The sequence below is a fragment of the Cygnus olor genome, chromosome 3, assembly GCF_009769625.2.
Source record: "Cygnus olor isolate bCygOlo1 chromosome 3, bCygOlo1.pri.v2, whole genome shotgun sequence".
NCBI classification, from domain to species: Eukaryota; Metazoa; Chordata; class Aves; order Anseriformes; family Anatidae; genus Cygnus; species Cygnus olor.
The window spans coordinates 57,707,287-57,726,101 of NC_049171.1; the positions used below are offsets into that span (position 1 = coordinate 57,707,287).

At 39.7% G+C, this 18,815-nt stretch overlaps 1 protein-coding gene across 4 annotated transcripts in view; it reads right to left on the reverse strand.

Annotated features, from left to right (window-relative positions):
- The window catches only part of PTPRK (protein tyrosine phosphatase receptor type K), a 418,105-nt gene that overhangs the window by 311,813 nt on the left and 87,477 nt on the right, over window positions 1-18,815 (reverse strand). For all 4 annotated transcript variants that reach the window (XM_040551725.1, XM_040551724.1, XM_040551727.1 and 1 more), the window contains exon 2: window positions 18,282-18,404. In XM_040551725.1, the coding sequence (XP_040407659.1) occupies window positions 18,282-18,404 (123 nt within the window). The remainder of the gene's footprint in view (window positions 1-18,281; window positions 18,405-18,815) is intronic.

Consider the following 18,815-nt stretch of genomic DNA (forward strand, 5'->3'; position numbering starts at 1 on the left):
TTCTCTGGACATGGGACAGAGCAGGACAATCCCTTCCCTCGACCAGCTAGCAATGCTGTACTTCATGCACCCCAGGACACGACTGACCCTCCTCCTGGCTGCCCGGGCACACTGGTGACTCAGTCAACTTGCTGTTGACCAAAACTCCCAGATCCCTTTCTGCAGGGCTGCTCCTCAGCCTTCTGTCCCCCAGTCTGCACATATTTCAACAGCTGTATGGCCTCTTCTAGGAACATACTGCAATATACTAAGCAGTTATCTATGTGATTGTGGGGAAGTAAGCTATAAAAAACGTATACAAATCTTTAAAGAAAAAATCATTTTCAAGTGTATTTCTGAAGTATCGTATCATAAGTTTTAGTTCCATGAGATTCTGGTTTGCATCATTCTATTTTCTTTCCCTGCAAGAAACAAAGGGTTTCATCATTGTTTTTACAACTAATTCCGTTTTTACTAAGTTTCTTAGTAAAATCTCAATGAAGAACACCTGAATAAAACATAAAACAATGTAACCTACTCCACACTTGAAGAACATAAGATTTGTAATTATCAAATTTCATCCATCTGTTAAATTTGGTACCTATTCATTATGGCAACCAGTAGAGGAGGCTTAAAATACAGAAAAAAAATGTGCATCCTACTATTTCTCTTTTCAGTTCTGTAAAACTGTTGAAGAGAGGTGAATGTTGAATAAATGCTTTGCTATTCACTATTTACATCCTTAAACATGAAAATTAATTCCTTAAACAGATCAAGAATTTACATAGAAAAACTAAGTATAACTTCAGCTTCATCTTTTCATGTGATGCTGTAGTGATGGTGGATCCTGATGAATGATATCACAATTTACTCGAGGAACGGAAGTGATACAATCATAAATGCTGTCATAATTAGGATTTCAGTTAAGGATCAAAGAGATGGAGCATATGGGATGCAAGAGAGAAACATTTAAATGCAAATATCTTTGTTAATAGGGAACACGTTAAGAAAAGCTATCAAAGCACATGGAAGATAAGTGTTCAACTATTTAAGTCAGATGTATTTGAAAGTTTCACCCAGCAGGGAAGTCAGTTAAAGTCTCCAAGCAATCCAGTAACAGTCAGTGTATGATTCAAAAAAGAGCAACAAAGATTTTTTTCCAGTTGCCTTTTCAGAATCAAAGAATATCCTGAGTTGGAAGGGACCCACAAGGGTCACCGAGTCCAACTCATGGCTCCACACAGGACCACTCAAAAATATAGAAACAGAGAATATCATGAGTTAGGAGTCAATACAAAACACTTAGCAAAAATCTGTATGGGTCTGCTTACCTGTTCTCCCCACAAAGCTACTATTTCTGATTTATTCATGAAAAAAAAAAAAAAAAAAAAAAACTCTCACTAACCCTTAACCGTGCTTTTCACTTGCCTTCTTGTAGGCTGTTAACTGACTCTGGGAATCCTACTTGAGGGATGTGTTCAAATCCCTGGTTTAATGAAGGTCTGTTCATCAAAATACGCATCAGCCACAGCTGTCAAAATGGCTAAGAAAATTATCCTTTTGCTCCTCTATCGTAAAATGGTTGAAATTCCAAAGTATTACTACCTCTAACACAGACGGTCTATTGCACATGAAACCCCAGAATGAGGAAGCTGGCAGTACTGCTCGAACAACTTTGGATACTTTAATAAGCTGCTTCATATGCTGTTTCCTTATTAAAATCTTATCAAAGCACAGCTTAAATGTTCAGATAACAGTGATACATGAAGTATCCATGCTGTGCCTTATTGCCCACAGTAGTTGTTCTAAGATCACACCTCTGCTTCCTAACCTGTCCTGGGCACACAGCTGGGCCAAGCCACATCCTGGGTGGCAGGTCCCTGGTGGAGGCACACGTCTCTCTCTACAGCACTGCTGTGACCTCCCACATTTAACAACCAACTGGACCAAGGAACAAGAGAGAGGATGAAGCACTACAGAAGCATTTTATGTGTGACCACAGCTACAGCATTAGGTCCTGACTCCACTCTTAGGACCTGCTTGTTGATGCATGTGACCAAGCACGTGGGGTCTTTCATCCCTTGAGGTCTAAAAACTAGCGGAAGCTTGGAGCAAAGGGGAACCTGTCTCACTGAAGGATAGGACACATGGTTCGAGGAAACAGCAGGGAACAGGACACAGCAGAATGGAGGAGTACTGGACTGGTGACGGATCATCCTAGCCTAGAGAGATGGTGCTGAACATCACTACATCATGATTTCCCAGCTGGCATATTTGAAAGTTTTGAACAACCCTAACACAGGTTTTAAAATGCTACTGCTCTCTAAATATCTAAAAATAAAGTCTTTCCACCAAGCAGCTTTCTGGAAATTAATTTGAAATTATTTTTTCCCAAAATAGACAAGGACAGGCCTAGCCACCTTCAGGCTTTCGCATTCCACCTCGTTACTCATTTTGCACCTTCACTGCACACATACATGCAATCACTTCTCCAATTCAAATTGTACAGATATGTCTCTGTTTTCAGATTGCATATGTGGACACAAATGAAATAAGCCAAATTAGTCATAGTAAACTGAAAAGTGACTAAACAAACAACAAACAAAACCTCAACTAACAAAAATTGTTTCAATGTTAACTTCCCTCACTGGGGAAAAAATGTTAAAGTAGGACTAAGGAGAATTTATATCACTTCTGCTTATAATCACTAGATATTACAATGTCTTTGTTGGCTGGGTTAAATAGCTATTACCAATTCAACCCTTTCCTCATGCTGCCTCAATCTGGCCATCATCAGAAGAGCTGAATTTTCTTTTAGATTGACTGAAGAGATCATGATTCTTTACTCTTATCAAGAGGCACGCTTTCTGAATCTTTAACCTTTCTCTGTTCTTTCCAATTTGTCAGCATCCGGTTTTGAAATGGAAAATATTGCAAGGTCAAATGCTCACTGCAGATGCAATTGCATCTGCCCACCAACAATTTATACCCCAACTATACTTACATCCATACTTGGCTGTAAGACTGTCTGTGACCCCCAAGATCTTCAAGTCACTGCTTTTCAAGCCACAGTGCTACAAATACATTGAATTCTAAATGTCTGACTGAACAGATATCAAAACAAAGAATACTTTGTTAACAACAACAAAAAAAAACACTACCTTCATGAATAAATCTATTTACAATGCCTCATTCATCCCATGATACTGTTCTGATGACAATATTGTATCAACTGTCTCAGATTTTTTTTAAATGGCACAAAAAGTTTTGTTTCATTTCTAGTCTTCAAAAAAAAAAAAATCCTAGCTTATGCAATGACATTATCACATCAACTAGCTCACAGATTAAAAAAAAAAAAGCACAAAAATTTCTAATAATATGTAGTCTTCATTTAAAAAAAGATAAATAGTTCATCTTTAAAAATGACTATCAATGGCTTGAAAAACCCTTGAATTAAGGGTTTCAAATGGTCCTGGATGCAAACTATTGTCTCCTACACATTTAGCATCTATTTATTTTTCAGCAGTTGCCACTGATATCCCAATTACCAGTGGGAAAAAAGTACGTTATTACCCAAATATTGTATTTGCAGTATTGCACCCTGCCTATTCCTGAGCAAAACTCTGAACTTACTCATATCTGTATTATCATTGCCTAACACTGATCTATGGCAGGAAAACTTTTTTTTTTTTAAATTATATTTAAATTACTAAACTCATTAGTTTATTTTTTTCCTGTTTAATTTGAATTGCCTTTATTTTCTAACCTTTGATTTATATTCTTTATTAAACAGCATCCCTGTGTATATACACGATTTCGTAGGGTTGCAGAACAGTTCAGGTTGGAAGGAACCTTTGGGGGTCATTCTACTCCACCCTCCTGCTCGAATCAAGCTTGATCAGAGCAGGGCTAGCTGGTCTTAACACCTTTGAGGATGGAAATCCCGCACTCTCTCTAGGCACCTGCTTCAGTATTTGTCCACTCTCATAGTAACATTTTTTTTCTAATATCTAATCAGAGTTTCCCATATCCCAACTCAAGTCCACTACCCCCTATCCTATCACTGTGAGAGAAGAGTCTAGCTTCACTTCTTATCCTCCAGTCAGGTCATTCTAAACAACAAACAAGGCCTTCCCTGAGCCATCTCTTCTCCAGGCTGAACAGGCCCAGCTCTCAGCCTCTCTTGGACATCCTATCCTCCAGTCCCCAGCCAGCTTGGTAGCTGGCCTCACTTCTGTATGTCCCTGTGGTGTGATGTTGCCTTTTTCCAGTCCTGAGAAACCTTCCAATGTGCCCTGGCCTTCTGAACATGTCAAACAGCAGCCTTACAATGCACTGGCCAGCTCCTCCAACATTGTTGGGTGCATCCCAGCTGCTCCCACAGACTTGTGCATGTGGTTAAGTGATCCCTAACTCTGGCCTCATCCCCTGCAAGTACAGCCTCACTCCCACAGACTCTGCCAGCTGACTCAGGCCTGTAAAACCTGGGGACAAGCTGTACTTGTGAAAACTGAGGCAAAAAAGGCATCAAGTATACACACTTTTGACTGTGTCCCCAACCTCACGGAGTAGTGGGCCCACTTCCTCTTACTGTCAGTGTATATATGGAAACTTTCCTTGTTGTCCTCCACCTCCCTTGCTAGGTTCAACTCCAGCTTAGCTTTGGCTTTACTGACTCCATCCCTGCATAAGCAGGCAATGTCCCTGCATCTTCCCACAAGTAGCCTGCTCCTACCTCTGTGCATCTCTTTTTTTGTGCTCAGGCTCACTGGGGATCAACATGTTCACCCAAGACAGCATGCTGCCACACTTGCTCAACACACTACATACACGTGGCAACAGCCCATCCTTTATGCTCTGAGGGGCCATCTTTGATCAACCAGTTCTCCTGGGCCCCTGTGCCCTTCAGGGCACCTTCCTGCCAAGCAGGTCCCTGAACAGGTCCAAATCTGTTCTTCAAGAGTCTAAGACTGTAATTCTGCTGTTCAGCTTAGTCACTCCTCTTGGGATCTGAAACTCAAGTCACATGGTTGTTTCAGCTGAGGCTGCTCTCAACCATCATCCAACAGATTTTCCTTGTTATTGATGGTAGCATCTCCCCTGTCTGCAACCATGACACTTTCATTAGCCACATATAGAAAGCTTCATTTACCTCCTCATCTTGCTAGATGATCTGTAGCAGGTGCTTACTACAGAACAGGTGCTGATTTGTCCTCTGATCCTTACCCACATGCAATTTACTGTTTAGTTTTACTTCTTTCACCCTCCTTAATCAAAATCTTTATATAAATTCTATATGAATATTACATGAATATAATTTCATATTTATATAAATTATACATGTAAATTAAATTGTGTGTATTATGAGTAAAATGAATTTTATATAAATCTGAGTAAATTTACATGGTAATTTTAATTTTTATATATATTTTTTTTCTTTTAGAGCAGCTGACAGGATTGCAAACTTTATTTATTCTTAAGGGGAATCATATGATTTTAAGTATTAAGAAGTTCCTTGTACACTTTTGTCCATGGTTGTTTTAAACTATGGTATACAGGTCTTTTTATTGAATAGGCTCCATTTGCTTGATGGAGGAGTTTTCTTTGTACAGTCACTTGCTCCTAGGTAACCATCACTTTTTAACTGGTGATACCATCTTCCTAATCCAGTTCCTGAAGTCCAGTGGAGAACATTTTGCAACAAAATATTATCGTCCCTCTCAAGAGCTTTGGGCTTTATACCTGACAGAAACCTACAAAGAAGGCACTTCTGTGGTTCTCCACATCTGGGGAGGGTACTTATGCACGAATGCATATATCCGTTGTCTGATTACCAAGATGAACGGACTCATCTCTTGGTTTCACACAAGATCCAACACAAGGGCATTTGGCAGATCCATGCAATGAAAAACTTGGAGCTGACAGAGTGGAAATTAGATTATATTTATCATGAAACTCAAAACACAGGCTGTTGTTTACAAACCGGTGCCATGACCTGACAACTCCCTGCCTGCCTCTCCTGTTGTTTTTATGCATCTCCTCCTTCTAGCTCCTTCACTCCCTTGTGCTGCTGGCTCCAGTGCTTGTCAGACCTTTCCGTGAGTCAACGCAATTCACAAAGACAGTTGAATCCAGAAAAACAACAACATTTTCTCTGGGATAATGAGTTATATCAGCTCTCAGTAAGCTCTGATGAGTAAAGCTGGCTACAGAAGCTGGCTGAAGCATGAAGGCAGGGGAGGAGAAGGAGTAAAGAGGAGCAGAATAATCTTTCAGCAACAGTAAGGTATTAGACTGGCTCCCTGTGACCTGTGAAGCTGCAGCCTAATTGGAAGCTTATACTGGCTTAAAATCTACCTGCAACTGTAGTCTAATTAGAAAGCAGGGCTGTTACTGCCAGTCAGGAGGAAAGTTGTAAGACCCCACCTACAAAGCCTGAAGCCAAAGCATCCTGCTCCCAGGTCACTGAAATCAACAGACAGAGAGCATGGGAGAAACTATCTACTTCCTGCGCAAGGGACATTCGCTTCTGGCACTGTGGATGTCATTCTGTTGTATGTTTTCTCCATTTCCTTTACAGAAGTCCACACGTTCAGAGATCTCAAAGTGATTCACAAGTTTGCACAAATGTGCATAGTAGGAGAAGGAGATGGAAGGTAAAGGCTGGGTTAGCAGACCACCAACAACAAAAAAATAATGAGAAGAAAAGTTTCTTCTGTTTGAATGTGATATACTTGCTAGTCCTTCATTCATGGGAATTAGTTAAGAGAAACCAAGAGCATGACAGAAATGCTTAGTTCATATTGTTTGTTGACTTTCTCTAAAATAGTACAGTATGTCCGATTTGTGTTTATACATGGCTAGCTTTTCTTTGTCAAGGGAGTTTAAAAAAAGGTTTGATCCAAAATACAGCAAAAAGGTGTTATATCCTGATAATTACTCTTTAAATAGACAAAAGACAAAGAGGAAGTTTTTATTTGGTTTTGTTTGTGTTTTGGGGTTGTGTTTTTTTTTAAGCGAAATTCTGAAGCAGCAACAAAATACTCAAAAATCCCTTGGTAATCAGCATTTTGGTGCATATGTGTTCCACACAAAATATGAGATGCATGAAAACAAGCACGTCCTCCCAGCACTGCACAACACACATGTTCCTGAACTGGCACAGCTGCCCCAGTGCTAACTCAATAACAGGTCGAGAGCTGAGCCTCCTCTCCTACTTCAGGAACATTAAGTTAGCTGGTATATCTCTGGGTAGTCCTGCCTTATGTACCTATTGCATTGCATGGCAAGTGTACCTATAAATTGTGCACTTTCATCCATTTTTTTCTGAAGCTGTGATTTTACACTGTAGAATAGATTGAGAGCTTTAGAACCTATTTCCTTGTAAACAAACCAAGAACTCAGTGCATCTTTCCTTTCACAAAATTCCAGAAGTGTGCAGAAGGAGAAATGGGAAAGAGGATCTCGTTGTGCTTTTATAAGACCAGAGAATTTCTTAATTATATCTCCACAAAGTAGCCCTGATACCAGGCAATTTTTTTCAAGTCTGGTAGGACAGGTTTAAAATATTCACGGAAAAAGCTCTCACAGCTGTGTGGTAGAATATTTGTCTTCTCTCTACGTTTCTACTGATGCACAGAATCTGCTAAAAGGCAGTTATTTCGAGACCTGCCAGGAACCCCCTTTCTTTCTGCTTACACTTGGCTAACTTGACCTGGGTAGTGCATTGCTGTGTCTATCCTGCCTTGGTGGATGGCATAGGAAGCAAACCTTAGCTTCCAAGCAAACTGAAGACAGAAGGCTTTGTCCATGCAGGTCAGGCTCAACATCCTTGGGAGAAGACAGGCTCATACCCACACCACCAGCTCTCTGCTGGAGCCCTGCTGACAGCCACTGCCCACATTCCATTTTTTCTTCAAGTCAAACAAGAAAAGTGTTGTTCTGCATCCACCAGAGCAATGTATTTATAGCACACCTCAAGCATAACTAAGCTGTAGGACATGAGGGGACACTTTGGGACACAAGCACTGCTACAACAGCACTAAAAGAGAATCTCCTATTTTCTCTTCTAATAGCATTAGAAGAGAATCTCCATTTGGAGAGCAGCAAAGTTGAGGCAATGTGGCCACTGCCTACGTAACCAGAGAAAGCTATCAACACACAGACCCAGGCTTCTCCTCAGAAGATGGCTTGCTTCAGAAACAGACCCAAAAGAAAGCAGAATGCTTGCTACGTCAACAACAAAAAGGGTTCAAGCTCTTGTATGGAAGTGGGAGTAAACAAAACTGACACTGTAAGTACACAGACTGAAAAGAGGCACATATTCGTTCCTGTGAGGGTTGCCCTGTAAAATACCTTTGGACAGATGCAAGTGCTAGCTAGACTTATCTATTACACATACTCCCATTCATACCTCCTCTCACCAGAGGACCAAGTAACTTTTGATACCTAGGCCATCTGAGCCTGTGACACCACTGACAGCTCTGAAGAATGGCTTCTTGAAGGAGACGGAGGCCTTTAAGAGGGAGGATACAGGGCAAAAAATATTGCCTTTTTTTCCCTTTTTCCAAAATAGACACTAACGATGTAAAATGCAAATCAAAGTTAAAACGCATGATTTAACTCAAGTTTTCTTGCTTGCTAATTTTAACTACAGTTAAAATCTGATTAAAATCCACCTACCTTTGGACAGAAGCAACACATTTTGGAATGAAAAACTGCTCTGCATTTTTAAAGTATTTTTTTCTAGTGGTTCACATTCTTTGTGGATTTAATTTCTGAATGATGTTCTATAATCTCACAAAAAAAATTTAAAGGCGATTACACTTTCAAATTCATGAAGAGATTGGAAGAAAGGAGGAGAACTTTGGATGTTGCTGTATCTGAGGCAGCAGTATCACCCATGCAAGATTCTGAAATAAACACAAACTTCACTTACAAAGCAAAACGACACAACTGCATCTGTTCCCATATCCAGCATAAACCTATAAACCTGCTCATCTCTAAGAAATCTAATTACCTAAGTAACTGCCTCTTCACAACCTATATACTTGCAAATGAAGTTAGTGTGACCCTCAATACAAAGGATTTGCCTTTTCAAGGTATCTGTATAGAAAGCTGGGAAAGGGAACAAAATAATCCCAGCCAGGATACCCCATCCTCTCTCCCCTTAAAAAAGAAACAAGCCTTACTCAACATAACGAGCTTGATAACAACAATTTGAACATGTATCTGTACACGTCATGACAGAAATGCCTTAATTAAAAATCTCATTGTTTCCTTGACATAGTTGTTCATTAGCTCTCCATGACTTAAGAAAAAGTTTAAATCTCAGTTCATACTAAGTCTGTTCTGTAAAATAATATAGTTTTATTACTACTGCAGCTTTACTTACCATTAGCAAACATCAAGGACTGCTGCATCAGCATGGACTTGCAGCAAAAGCACAAGAAGGGAACATAAATTACATACTGAGCAGCAAGAGGGTTAGAGCTCAGAAATCAATATTTAAGCAGACAGGACAATTTCAGATACTGCACATGGAAAAATATGGAGGAGAGAGTATTGCTTCACTTTGTTTTATGGCTATTATGCAGCTTCCTGAAATTCACCTCATCTCACTTAAGGGTGTGTGGTTTTTTTTCCTTGTTTTTATACACTTTACCTCTTTTACTGTTGGTGTTACCATTGTATGGTACACAGGCAATTTAGGTATTTCCAGTTGCACAACAGGCCCTGTACTACAAGTGGGATTGTGAATGCTTTTACTCTGCCATGAATTCAAAGTAGTTCACAGCTTTGCTTACACTTCCAAGAGGCATCATGTCTGATGTGACACAAGTGAAAAGTTAGCACAGGGACAGGGAGATAGTCACTCGCATCACGAGGTACCCATCCACAAAGGGTTACTACAACACCTTGACCTCTGCCCGTCTATGGTATTTCTGGAGATTATTGCTGAGCAGTAATCTGCATCAGCAACCACTGTAAATTACCCATTCTATTACAGTCCCCCCGCTACCCACCTCCATCTTGTCTTAACACTTCTTTTTCATATGCCATCGTCTTACTCCTTCACTGCTTCCCCCAACAGGGTGTGGGATCTATTTTTTATTTTCCCTGTTCTAACCACCAACACGATTTCTTTTCCCTACTGCTAATCTGGTTTCTTCTGTATCTCCTGCAGGCCATCCTGTAGTTACATTGCTGTTTCGATCTGGCATTCATTGGACTACTAAAAAATGATACAAAGGTGAGTGGGAGGCAAAAGCAAGGAATAAGGTTTCCAGTCAGGTCAACCTACAGAAATGTCAAAGCTAAAGAATAGAGCAGCCAGAAACATGTGGCTGCAGTAGGAAGGGAAGAAAGGAAGCCACCCAGACCTATACCAGATAGAAGAAGCCATGTAAACACAGAATAAGTACATGTACACTACTTGGCTTCATCATTTCTGTGGAAGAGTCCAGCCAAGCAGTGACAAACAGAAGGGCCATAAATCACTAGATATGCTTATACCATGCCATGCTTTGTGGGCAGGAGCAAGTGAGCTGTGCCCATGCTCTGAGCCAAATGAAACCGCATGAGAAGCGGCACTATCTTAGCTCAGGCCTGGCCCTCCACTACACTCCAAAATAGCCAAAATTCCAAAGGCGAGGTAAACAACTGTTACCTCCAGAAGGAATTTAAAAAAAAAAAAAAAAAAGGGCAGGCTCAGAGGGAAAACAATGGTAGGAAAAGGGCACAACAGCAGTAGGCAGACAGTATGCAAAAGCTGGGCTGTCTTGCTCCTCCTCCATTCAGGGAAGCGGGGAGAAACCAAACAAGTGCTATTCCTCAGCCACGCTTCAGGCTTCCAGCCTGAATACTGAACGCTAAATGCCTCAATCCGCAACACCTTCCAAGCTGACAACATGCTATTCAAACTCTTTTTCCCTCCATGCTGAAAGGCTAGCACTGTACCATTTTGCTTTTTGTCCACCCCTCACAATGCTATCAAGATAGCAACTTCAGGTAAAGCCACTTACTGACATTCACAGCTCCCCCATGCAGCAGCTGACTCCATAAGCACCAATGAAACTTTTCCACTTTCAGCCTGGGCTTCTGCATCGCAGTGGTAAGAGCTGCCCAGAAGTGGGCACAGTAATGGGCAGTACGATTTGAACTTCATGTGATACTGATATGTGAAATAGAGAGCTGCACCACGCTGTAGAAGGCTGCACCATGGGCAAGAACACTGATGACTGCTGTGGTAACACCAGCACATGGTAATGTTTGTAACTTTTGGCACCAGCATGGCAGAGGTAGATTTGCCCAAGATTAACCTACTTCTTTTGAGGTCTGAAGCAAACATATTTTTCACCTTGCTTTAATTTGTTACCCCAGATTCAGAAAAACTAACACACTTCAAATACTCTACTAGGACAAAAAGGAGGAAAGGAGAAAGAACAGTTTTTTGGAAGGCAGCATTTTATATAGCTTCTGTTGGTTACCCTATGCTCAAAGTAACAAACTGACAGGTTCTCAAATGTAACCGAGACCTGTAAAATACACTCATTTCAGGCATATAAGCAAGTAAAAAGAGAAGTTATTCAATAACAACTTAGTTTTTTTGGAAATTGATATTTCATGGAAGTATCATGGTTGAACAAAATAATATTTTAACTTTAAAGGGAAAAAAATGGAACCAAGTATTACTCTACATATAGCAGCTGGCCTTGGAGGTAAAGCATACCTGCTGTATTTGCACAAAATAATCTTTTTTAAATGTTCTTTCACTATCTAAAGGAAACAGGATAAATCCATCTGTGTCAATGAATGGAAAAACAGCACACGCATGTTACTTATATGAGTCATTTCTATTACTACAAAAAACTTACTTTTACTAATCCTGTGTCTAAAGTTCCTGATAAAAAAGCAGCTTACCTAAATGTACAAAAGCACTGCATCAACTGTAAAGCCTTCCCTGTGCCCCTCCTCTCTCCACTTTATACCAAGTTAAGCGTGCTTGAGAACAACAGGGAACCCTTGGAATTGGTCAATAGATTGATTAATGCACTGTACATAGCAAGCCAAATAGGATCAGGATGTTTACAGGTGTTCTTTTGGTAGACATTAATTGCACTGCACTAACAAGGTAGGCTCCTTTCTGTTAAAGATGCTACTTACAAATAATACAGACAAGAAACAAACCATAAAGGTTACTGAGTAAGAAAAGCAGTAAAATATGCTCTTTCTGATAACGGAAGTACATCAAATTATTTAGGCTCTTTAGTATATTGACTAGTTAAACAGCATACAAATACCAGTTAACATTTGGTGCCAAGGAGTGTATGAAGACTGCAGTATGAAAGAAGACCAAAAAAAAAAAATCTGTCACACAGTTTAAATTAAGCATATCTACCCCATCACATAAATTTAAAAGGAAGAGAGAAACAGAAATTCTTAGCAGCCCCAAACACAGATCCAAGCTTTTACAGTTTATTTCATATGTAATGATCCAGATAAGCTTTCAATGGTCAAACTTTAAAACCACTACCTTCCTGAACTGCATTTGCCAATCCACGGATCAGTAAATAAATTCCCTTGTGCACAGTTTCTCTGATCTATTACCTTTATACTAGCAATGCAATCCATACAGCTGCAAAACCGTAGGAAGTTAGTAGTCAACTGCTCGGTGGACTGGTAAACTTTGTCAGTCTGTCTATTAAAATAGCAAGACACCGAAAGCATTCTGTTTGAACTTCACTCTTCTGTAGTGCAATACAGCAAGCTAGCTGGTGTCTCCATGGAAGAGCTCAGGAAACCATGACTGGCTCAGTGTTCTTCACCTATTTGCAGAGCTCTTTTCTTTCGAAAGCCTCAAGAAACACATGGCTTTCACCAGACACTGTTACCCCATTAACATTCATCTTGTGGCAACCATACATACCCATACAATTTAAATTTATTCATGGGTTGGTGGTTTCACTTCTACAGGAGAAAAATCAGTTCTAAGTGAAGTAAAAGGCCAAAAGTCTCAGCTATACGACCTACACATTACAGCTTTCCTTCCTGAGCCATGTTCATACAAAAATCTATACTAAAACACAAATTTCATGACCTTCTAGCTCCCCTCTCTCATTTATACACTTCAAGAACATGCTGGTCCTGTACAGAAATTCATTTTGGGTCATGCAGGTGACACAAAAGCTATTTCGTTTCTGTAAAAGGCAGAACTTAAATGATGCACAGCTGACCTTCCAGATCACAACAAATATCTCAACTCTAATCGTACAGGAAAATTAAAGTCACACGCAAATTTAAGCATGTAATTCTTAAATTTCTTTCAGGCACCCCAGAGGTTTACCCAACCCCTGTACCCACCCACAACTCTTTTTACAGGCACACAATGAACTGGATCAACGAACTGACCTGTTCCAAATAATAATTTTTTTTTTTCCCCGAGTTATTATTTTTAATCCACACCAGTTCCTGACCCAATTTGCTGCACGATCACATGCATGTCAGAGCAACTGGGAGCAGGCAGCAATATGAGAATGCCTCTGGGAATGACAGGATACAGAAATGAGCAGCCACAGACGTTCTGCCTAAAACCCATACAAAAGCAATTACCATGAAAGTGTGGCCTAAGATTACTTGTCAACACACTTCTTCCCATTTGCTTCGCCCTTCATAGTGTATGTTCTCCATTCTGAGTTAACCATGCAGTCTTCCACTAGGGAGCCCAAAACTTCAGCCTAAACCTGAATCTTCAATTTTTTACCATTCAAAGCTGTTAGGTTCAATACTTATTTATTTCCAAAGAGCAGTGAATTTAGTTTTATTCTTACAAATGGGCCAACATGCAAGGTCATAAGTGATTTCTGCAAAGTCAAAATTAATCCCTGCAATATTCTTCGCAGTAAAGAAATAAACTTTGCATTTGTGAAACAATCTAATACTAAGGCACATCTGTAGAGATTTAATTTGTTCTCCTTTAGTCATGCTGAGCAGTAAGTGCAACTAAGGACTTCCCCCACTATGCCTAATTTATTTTCCCTGGATTTCTAGAAGACTAACTCACAAAATTGCCACATATCCAATCTGGGAACATTATCCATCTGAAAGATCGGAAATAAGATGTCCATCTCAGCACGTCGTTATTGTCCACTATAATTTAGACATTCTTCAAATTGCATTTGTATCCAGGAGGGTAATAGCCCTCACATTAAAAAAGCCCTTCATTAAGTGGCTCCCCATCATGCAGGCCACTACAGGCTCTCATGCCCTGACCCTGCATAGCCTCAGAGTTACTCTGCTTTTAACAGGCAAAACAAACAGGGTAAATACCCTACCTTCTCTATCTAAGGGTAAAAACATCAGTAAACATATTAACATGGACAAAACCACCCCTTCACAAATCCCCAGTGACATAAGAAAACACTATTATTTATGTTGTCTCCTACAATATGAATTTATCCACACATAATAAATACTTCCCTAATACAACTGCAAAAAATCCATATCAAAATTGGATTTCATCTTAACAGCAATCTCTAATTTCTATCTTGTACTGTACAATGTATAAAATACATACATCTGAAAGCATATGCATGCTCTAAAGGGCTTGCTTCAACATACAGAAGATGTCTCTTCAGAATTACAAAGACCATTAGGTAAATACTTTGACTGTTTTCATCACTGTGTCTACAAAAATGTAATACTTGCCTCACACAAAAATATAACCTTGTCTCATACAAAATGCAGATTTGGACTTGTGGAACTATTTCTACACAAGGAACTAGATAGACAGGCCATTGAACTTAGAAATTATGATGTTGGGAGAAGGGTGCATGTTTTAAAGGTGCATGCATATTATAAAAGTATCCAAAAAAAATGGAATGGCATGGAGAAGGTGATTAGGAATCATATTTGCTCACTTCCTGTTGCAGTACAAGGTATCAGCACACATCAAATAGAAATAGCACGTAGAACAATTAGTAAGAAGAGATGCTTCTTCCCATAATTTGTAGCTAGTGTTGGCACTGTTACTGGAGCCCACTGTAAGTTGTACAGGAACTCACAAAGAGTCAAACAAAGCTGACAAGGAAAAACATGAATTCATTGAGAACATTAAAAATAAAGACTCTGTCTGGTTGAGGAAATTCCTAAATACTGAGCAGCTGGAAACTGGGAGAGTATGCTAGGGAATTATTAGCACACACTCACTCTTCTACAACCCTTCCCCAGGCAATGTCTAATGGCCACTCTCAAAAACAGCGGATCATCAGCTTGATCTAGCACAGTCACTTTTATATGATCTTGGACAACAGATGTTTTCCAAGCTTTTAATAGGTAATCCAAAAGGTTTTGTCATGTAAGCTGCAGTTCTAACCATTTACAAGATGGTATTTAAAGCTGTATGCAACCACCTGCCTAAACTATTCATTTTATTTCTAAATTAATCATCATGTGCACTTATTTTTCCCATAATAGGAGTTAAGTGGCTTTTGCCTTCGCTCATAATTTGTGAAATACAATGTAGGTCAGTACAAAAAAAAAAATCTGAAGTTGCTTTAATTACTCAGAAGTAATTACACTTGTCTTACCAATAATGATTACTATTACTACACCTGCAAAATGCTTTCCATTATGACAAGCTTTGACATTTTCACAGCACTCCATAACATGTGCCATTAGGTCTGAAATTTCCTATGATTTATCCTTCTCCAAAGCAAAACACTGAATTAAATCACTTCCTTGAATCAAAAGAAAAACATGAACTCAATACCCACATTTCTCCCTTTTTCCATTTTAACCTGACTTTCTCTTCCCCCCCCCCCCCCAGTCCCCTTAAGACTTTTGGAATGTACTAAAGACTAAAAATTGACATTTGAAAATTGAGCATAATATTCTATGACTACAATGATTCTGGGTGAATCTGGTAAAGTTAGAGCCCTGAAAGCTGCACAGTCAGCATAAGGGCATTACCTTTTTACAAACTGTTAAAACAGTGCGCCTGCAGAGATAAAGCTGTACTGGAATACATATTTCTCCAGCTAAGGGCAAGGCTAGGACATTGGATTGGATTCCCAAGGGATATAAGAGATGAAGACTGCAAACACTGCAAAGGATGTCCACAGAGAGGACTTCAACACAAGAATTAAGAGGCTTTGTGACCATCTAAATGATTATATAGCTTGAGGAGAAAAGATGGGGAGACAAGAGACTCGACCCTAGGACTTCAGTTTCTGCACTGCTCTGGGAAACCTGTCTCTTCTCTCATTCTCACACTGCACAGGAAAAAGTGGGCTAGCTGTGATCCCTAAGAGATCCCTAGCTTCTATTAGAAGTTTAGGAAAAAAATAAAATTCAGGCAGTAGTTTAATTTTACCTGTACCTTCATTACCACATCTTATTCTACTTGGATAACTTCTTGAGTAGTGCTTTCTAACCTCAAGTTTCACCAGTAATCAGGCAAGGGGCAAGGTGGAAAAAAAAATGCATGGCAGGTTATTACATACAGTTATTTCCCTTCTGCTTTTGCTTAAACCCTCCTGCTGCTCCACTCCTTGCAAACCCACCAAAGGAATTCAACGCTCATCTCAGAACTGTTACATTCTTAGACTTAATTTAAAATTGAAGATTGTACTATTTCAAACACAAATGAGGGATACAGCATAGATTTGCAGTCTGAAGCTGGTGAACTTCTTAATGGTATCTCATCAGATGAGACTATTTGCTCACTTGTAGTCTGGAATTCTAACCAAAAGAAAAAGCAAAAATCAGAGAGCCACTTTTGTATTTGTTTTAGATCACCTCCAAAACATTATTCTGCCAGTTTTTATTAAGCAGCCATAATTTCACATAGAGATGCTTTAAAAAAAAAAAAAAAAACCTTTCTCCAGAAAGATAGGAAGCATAGGAAATGGGTCTGTAGCAGAACTGAACAGAAATCAGTTGCCAAATTCAGAGAGCACCATGTCATTTCCTTCTGAAGACTGTCTACGGATGACAGGTATGTTGTTTTGGAGATGCAAGAAGTTGTTACCTTGTCATTTAGATTCAATCAAAATAAAATTCCTCAAATTGCTGTTCTTCCTATACAAGATGTACCTGAAGTCTGCGAATACCAGATTGTGTTTTCTTTGTTTGTTTTTTTTACAAAATGGTGCTTCCACAGCAATTAAAATACCCACAGCATTTTAACAGAGCACCTAACTCTGAAAAATGTAAACTGAAAAGTGACTAACTTTTGCCTTCCTAAGGGAGATATTATTTTGAATTTGTTAATACAAGACCATCAGTATCATGAAGGCTGATGCTTCAGGGCTTAAATTTACTCTTCCGTACACCAACCTGAAGCACCAAGCAGTCCATTAAATAAAGCGTGGAGCTTGCTTAATACATTAACCTATTTTGTAAGACACGGGGCATGGTAACAGCCACTCATGTCAGTGACTCCAAAGCAGGGGGAACCCAGCTATTTAGCAGTTAAAAAGCAAAATTACATACACTAACAGCCATTAATAATCCAAAACAATACATAAAAAGCAGTGAAGATATGGTGAAGAGGTTAGGTTACTTCTGTGTGGCAACATTTCCCACCCCTCCTCCACACATATCTCACTTCACAAAACCTTTTAGATACAAATAAAATAGCCATGACCTTTTTTCCTCCTCTGCATGATTAATTACTTAATGTACTATTAATTGGAAAATGTAGCTGAATTTCAAATGCTTTCATTTTCTCAGCATATCATGCTGTCTGGGAAGCACCGATTAAGCTGTTCATCAAAGGTGAGCACGCAAGGTCATGTAGGCTGTACCTCTTCAGTTATTCATTACCTGTCCTAAATACTAATTAACAACAGCAATATTTCCATAAATCAAAGCTTTTCTGATTACCTTCAGATGATGAGCAGTTTGGGTGGGGGAGGGGGCCACAACGATAGTATGGATTTTTGCATGTATCCTTTATTCTAATGCATGCCTGAATAATTCAATCAATACATTAGCTGTTATTTAAGACAGAATTTCACCACAAGTCAACAGGAATTCCACACAGAATAAAGAAGTTAACACTTCCTTTCCCCCTTCCTTATGTCCCCCCTCAACCGCACTTTAGAAGGGGGATTTCATCTAAGAAGGTCTCTCAATTAACAAGATTTACTGTTATAATTATTAGTTTTATTTCTTCTTATTACCACCATTACAAAGTTTAAATTGGAAATCACAGAGCACAGCCCTGAGGCCATATTCAATGAGGTTCCGAACTTTTTAATAGAGAAGCTTATTCCTTCAGTATCCCTGGGGTTTCTCACCTTGAGGCATCTCAGGTGGCAAATAGTGAGGCTCTTGAGCGCTGACATGTACCCAGTCAAAGTCATCATACAAGTCTTGATGGTAATCGCAGGGCCCAGGACCATCATCAAACGTACATCCCCCTAGGGAAGAAACATGTTATTAGTTACAATTCTACGGTTATTTAAAAGCAGAGATCTTTCAAGGTCCATGCCGAGGTGTTTGACCTGTGCACAGCACAACTACGGAGCCCACACAGCCCATGGCACAGCTTATAAGCTTCCCTGCGCAAAGCTCAAGTCTGCAAGCAGCTCATCCATCACTGTTCCTCTCTTTTTACAACATCTCTGCTTCCTGCAGCCAGTTTCCCCCAAGAATGCCTTCTGTCAGAGCAGGAAATCACAGGCTGAGTCCCTGATCCCAGGTGAAACCTGGCCCAACATCTGCAGAACAAAGAGCAACAGATTGCCTAGACCAAGGGGAAAACAGAAAGCAATAGACGAGGCTAGGAAACTAACGGTGAAAATCAACAACCCTGATGCACTGAAAGCATA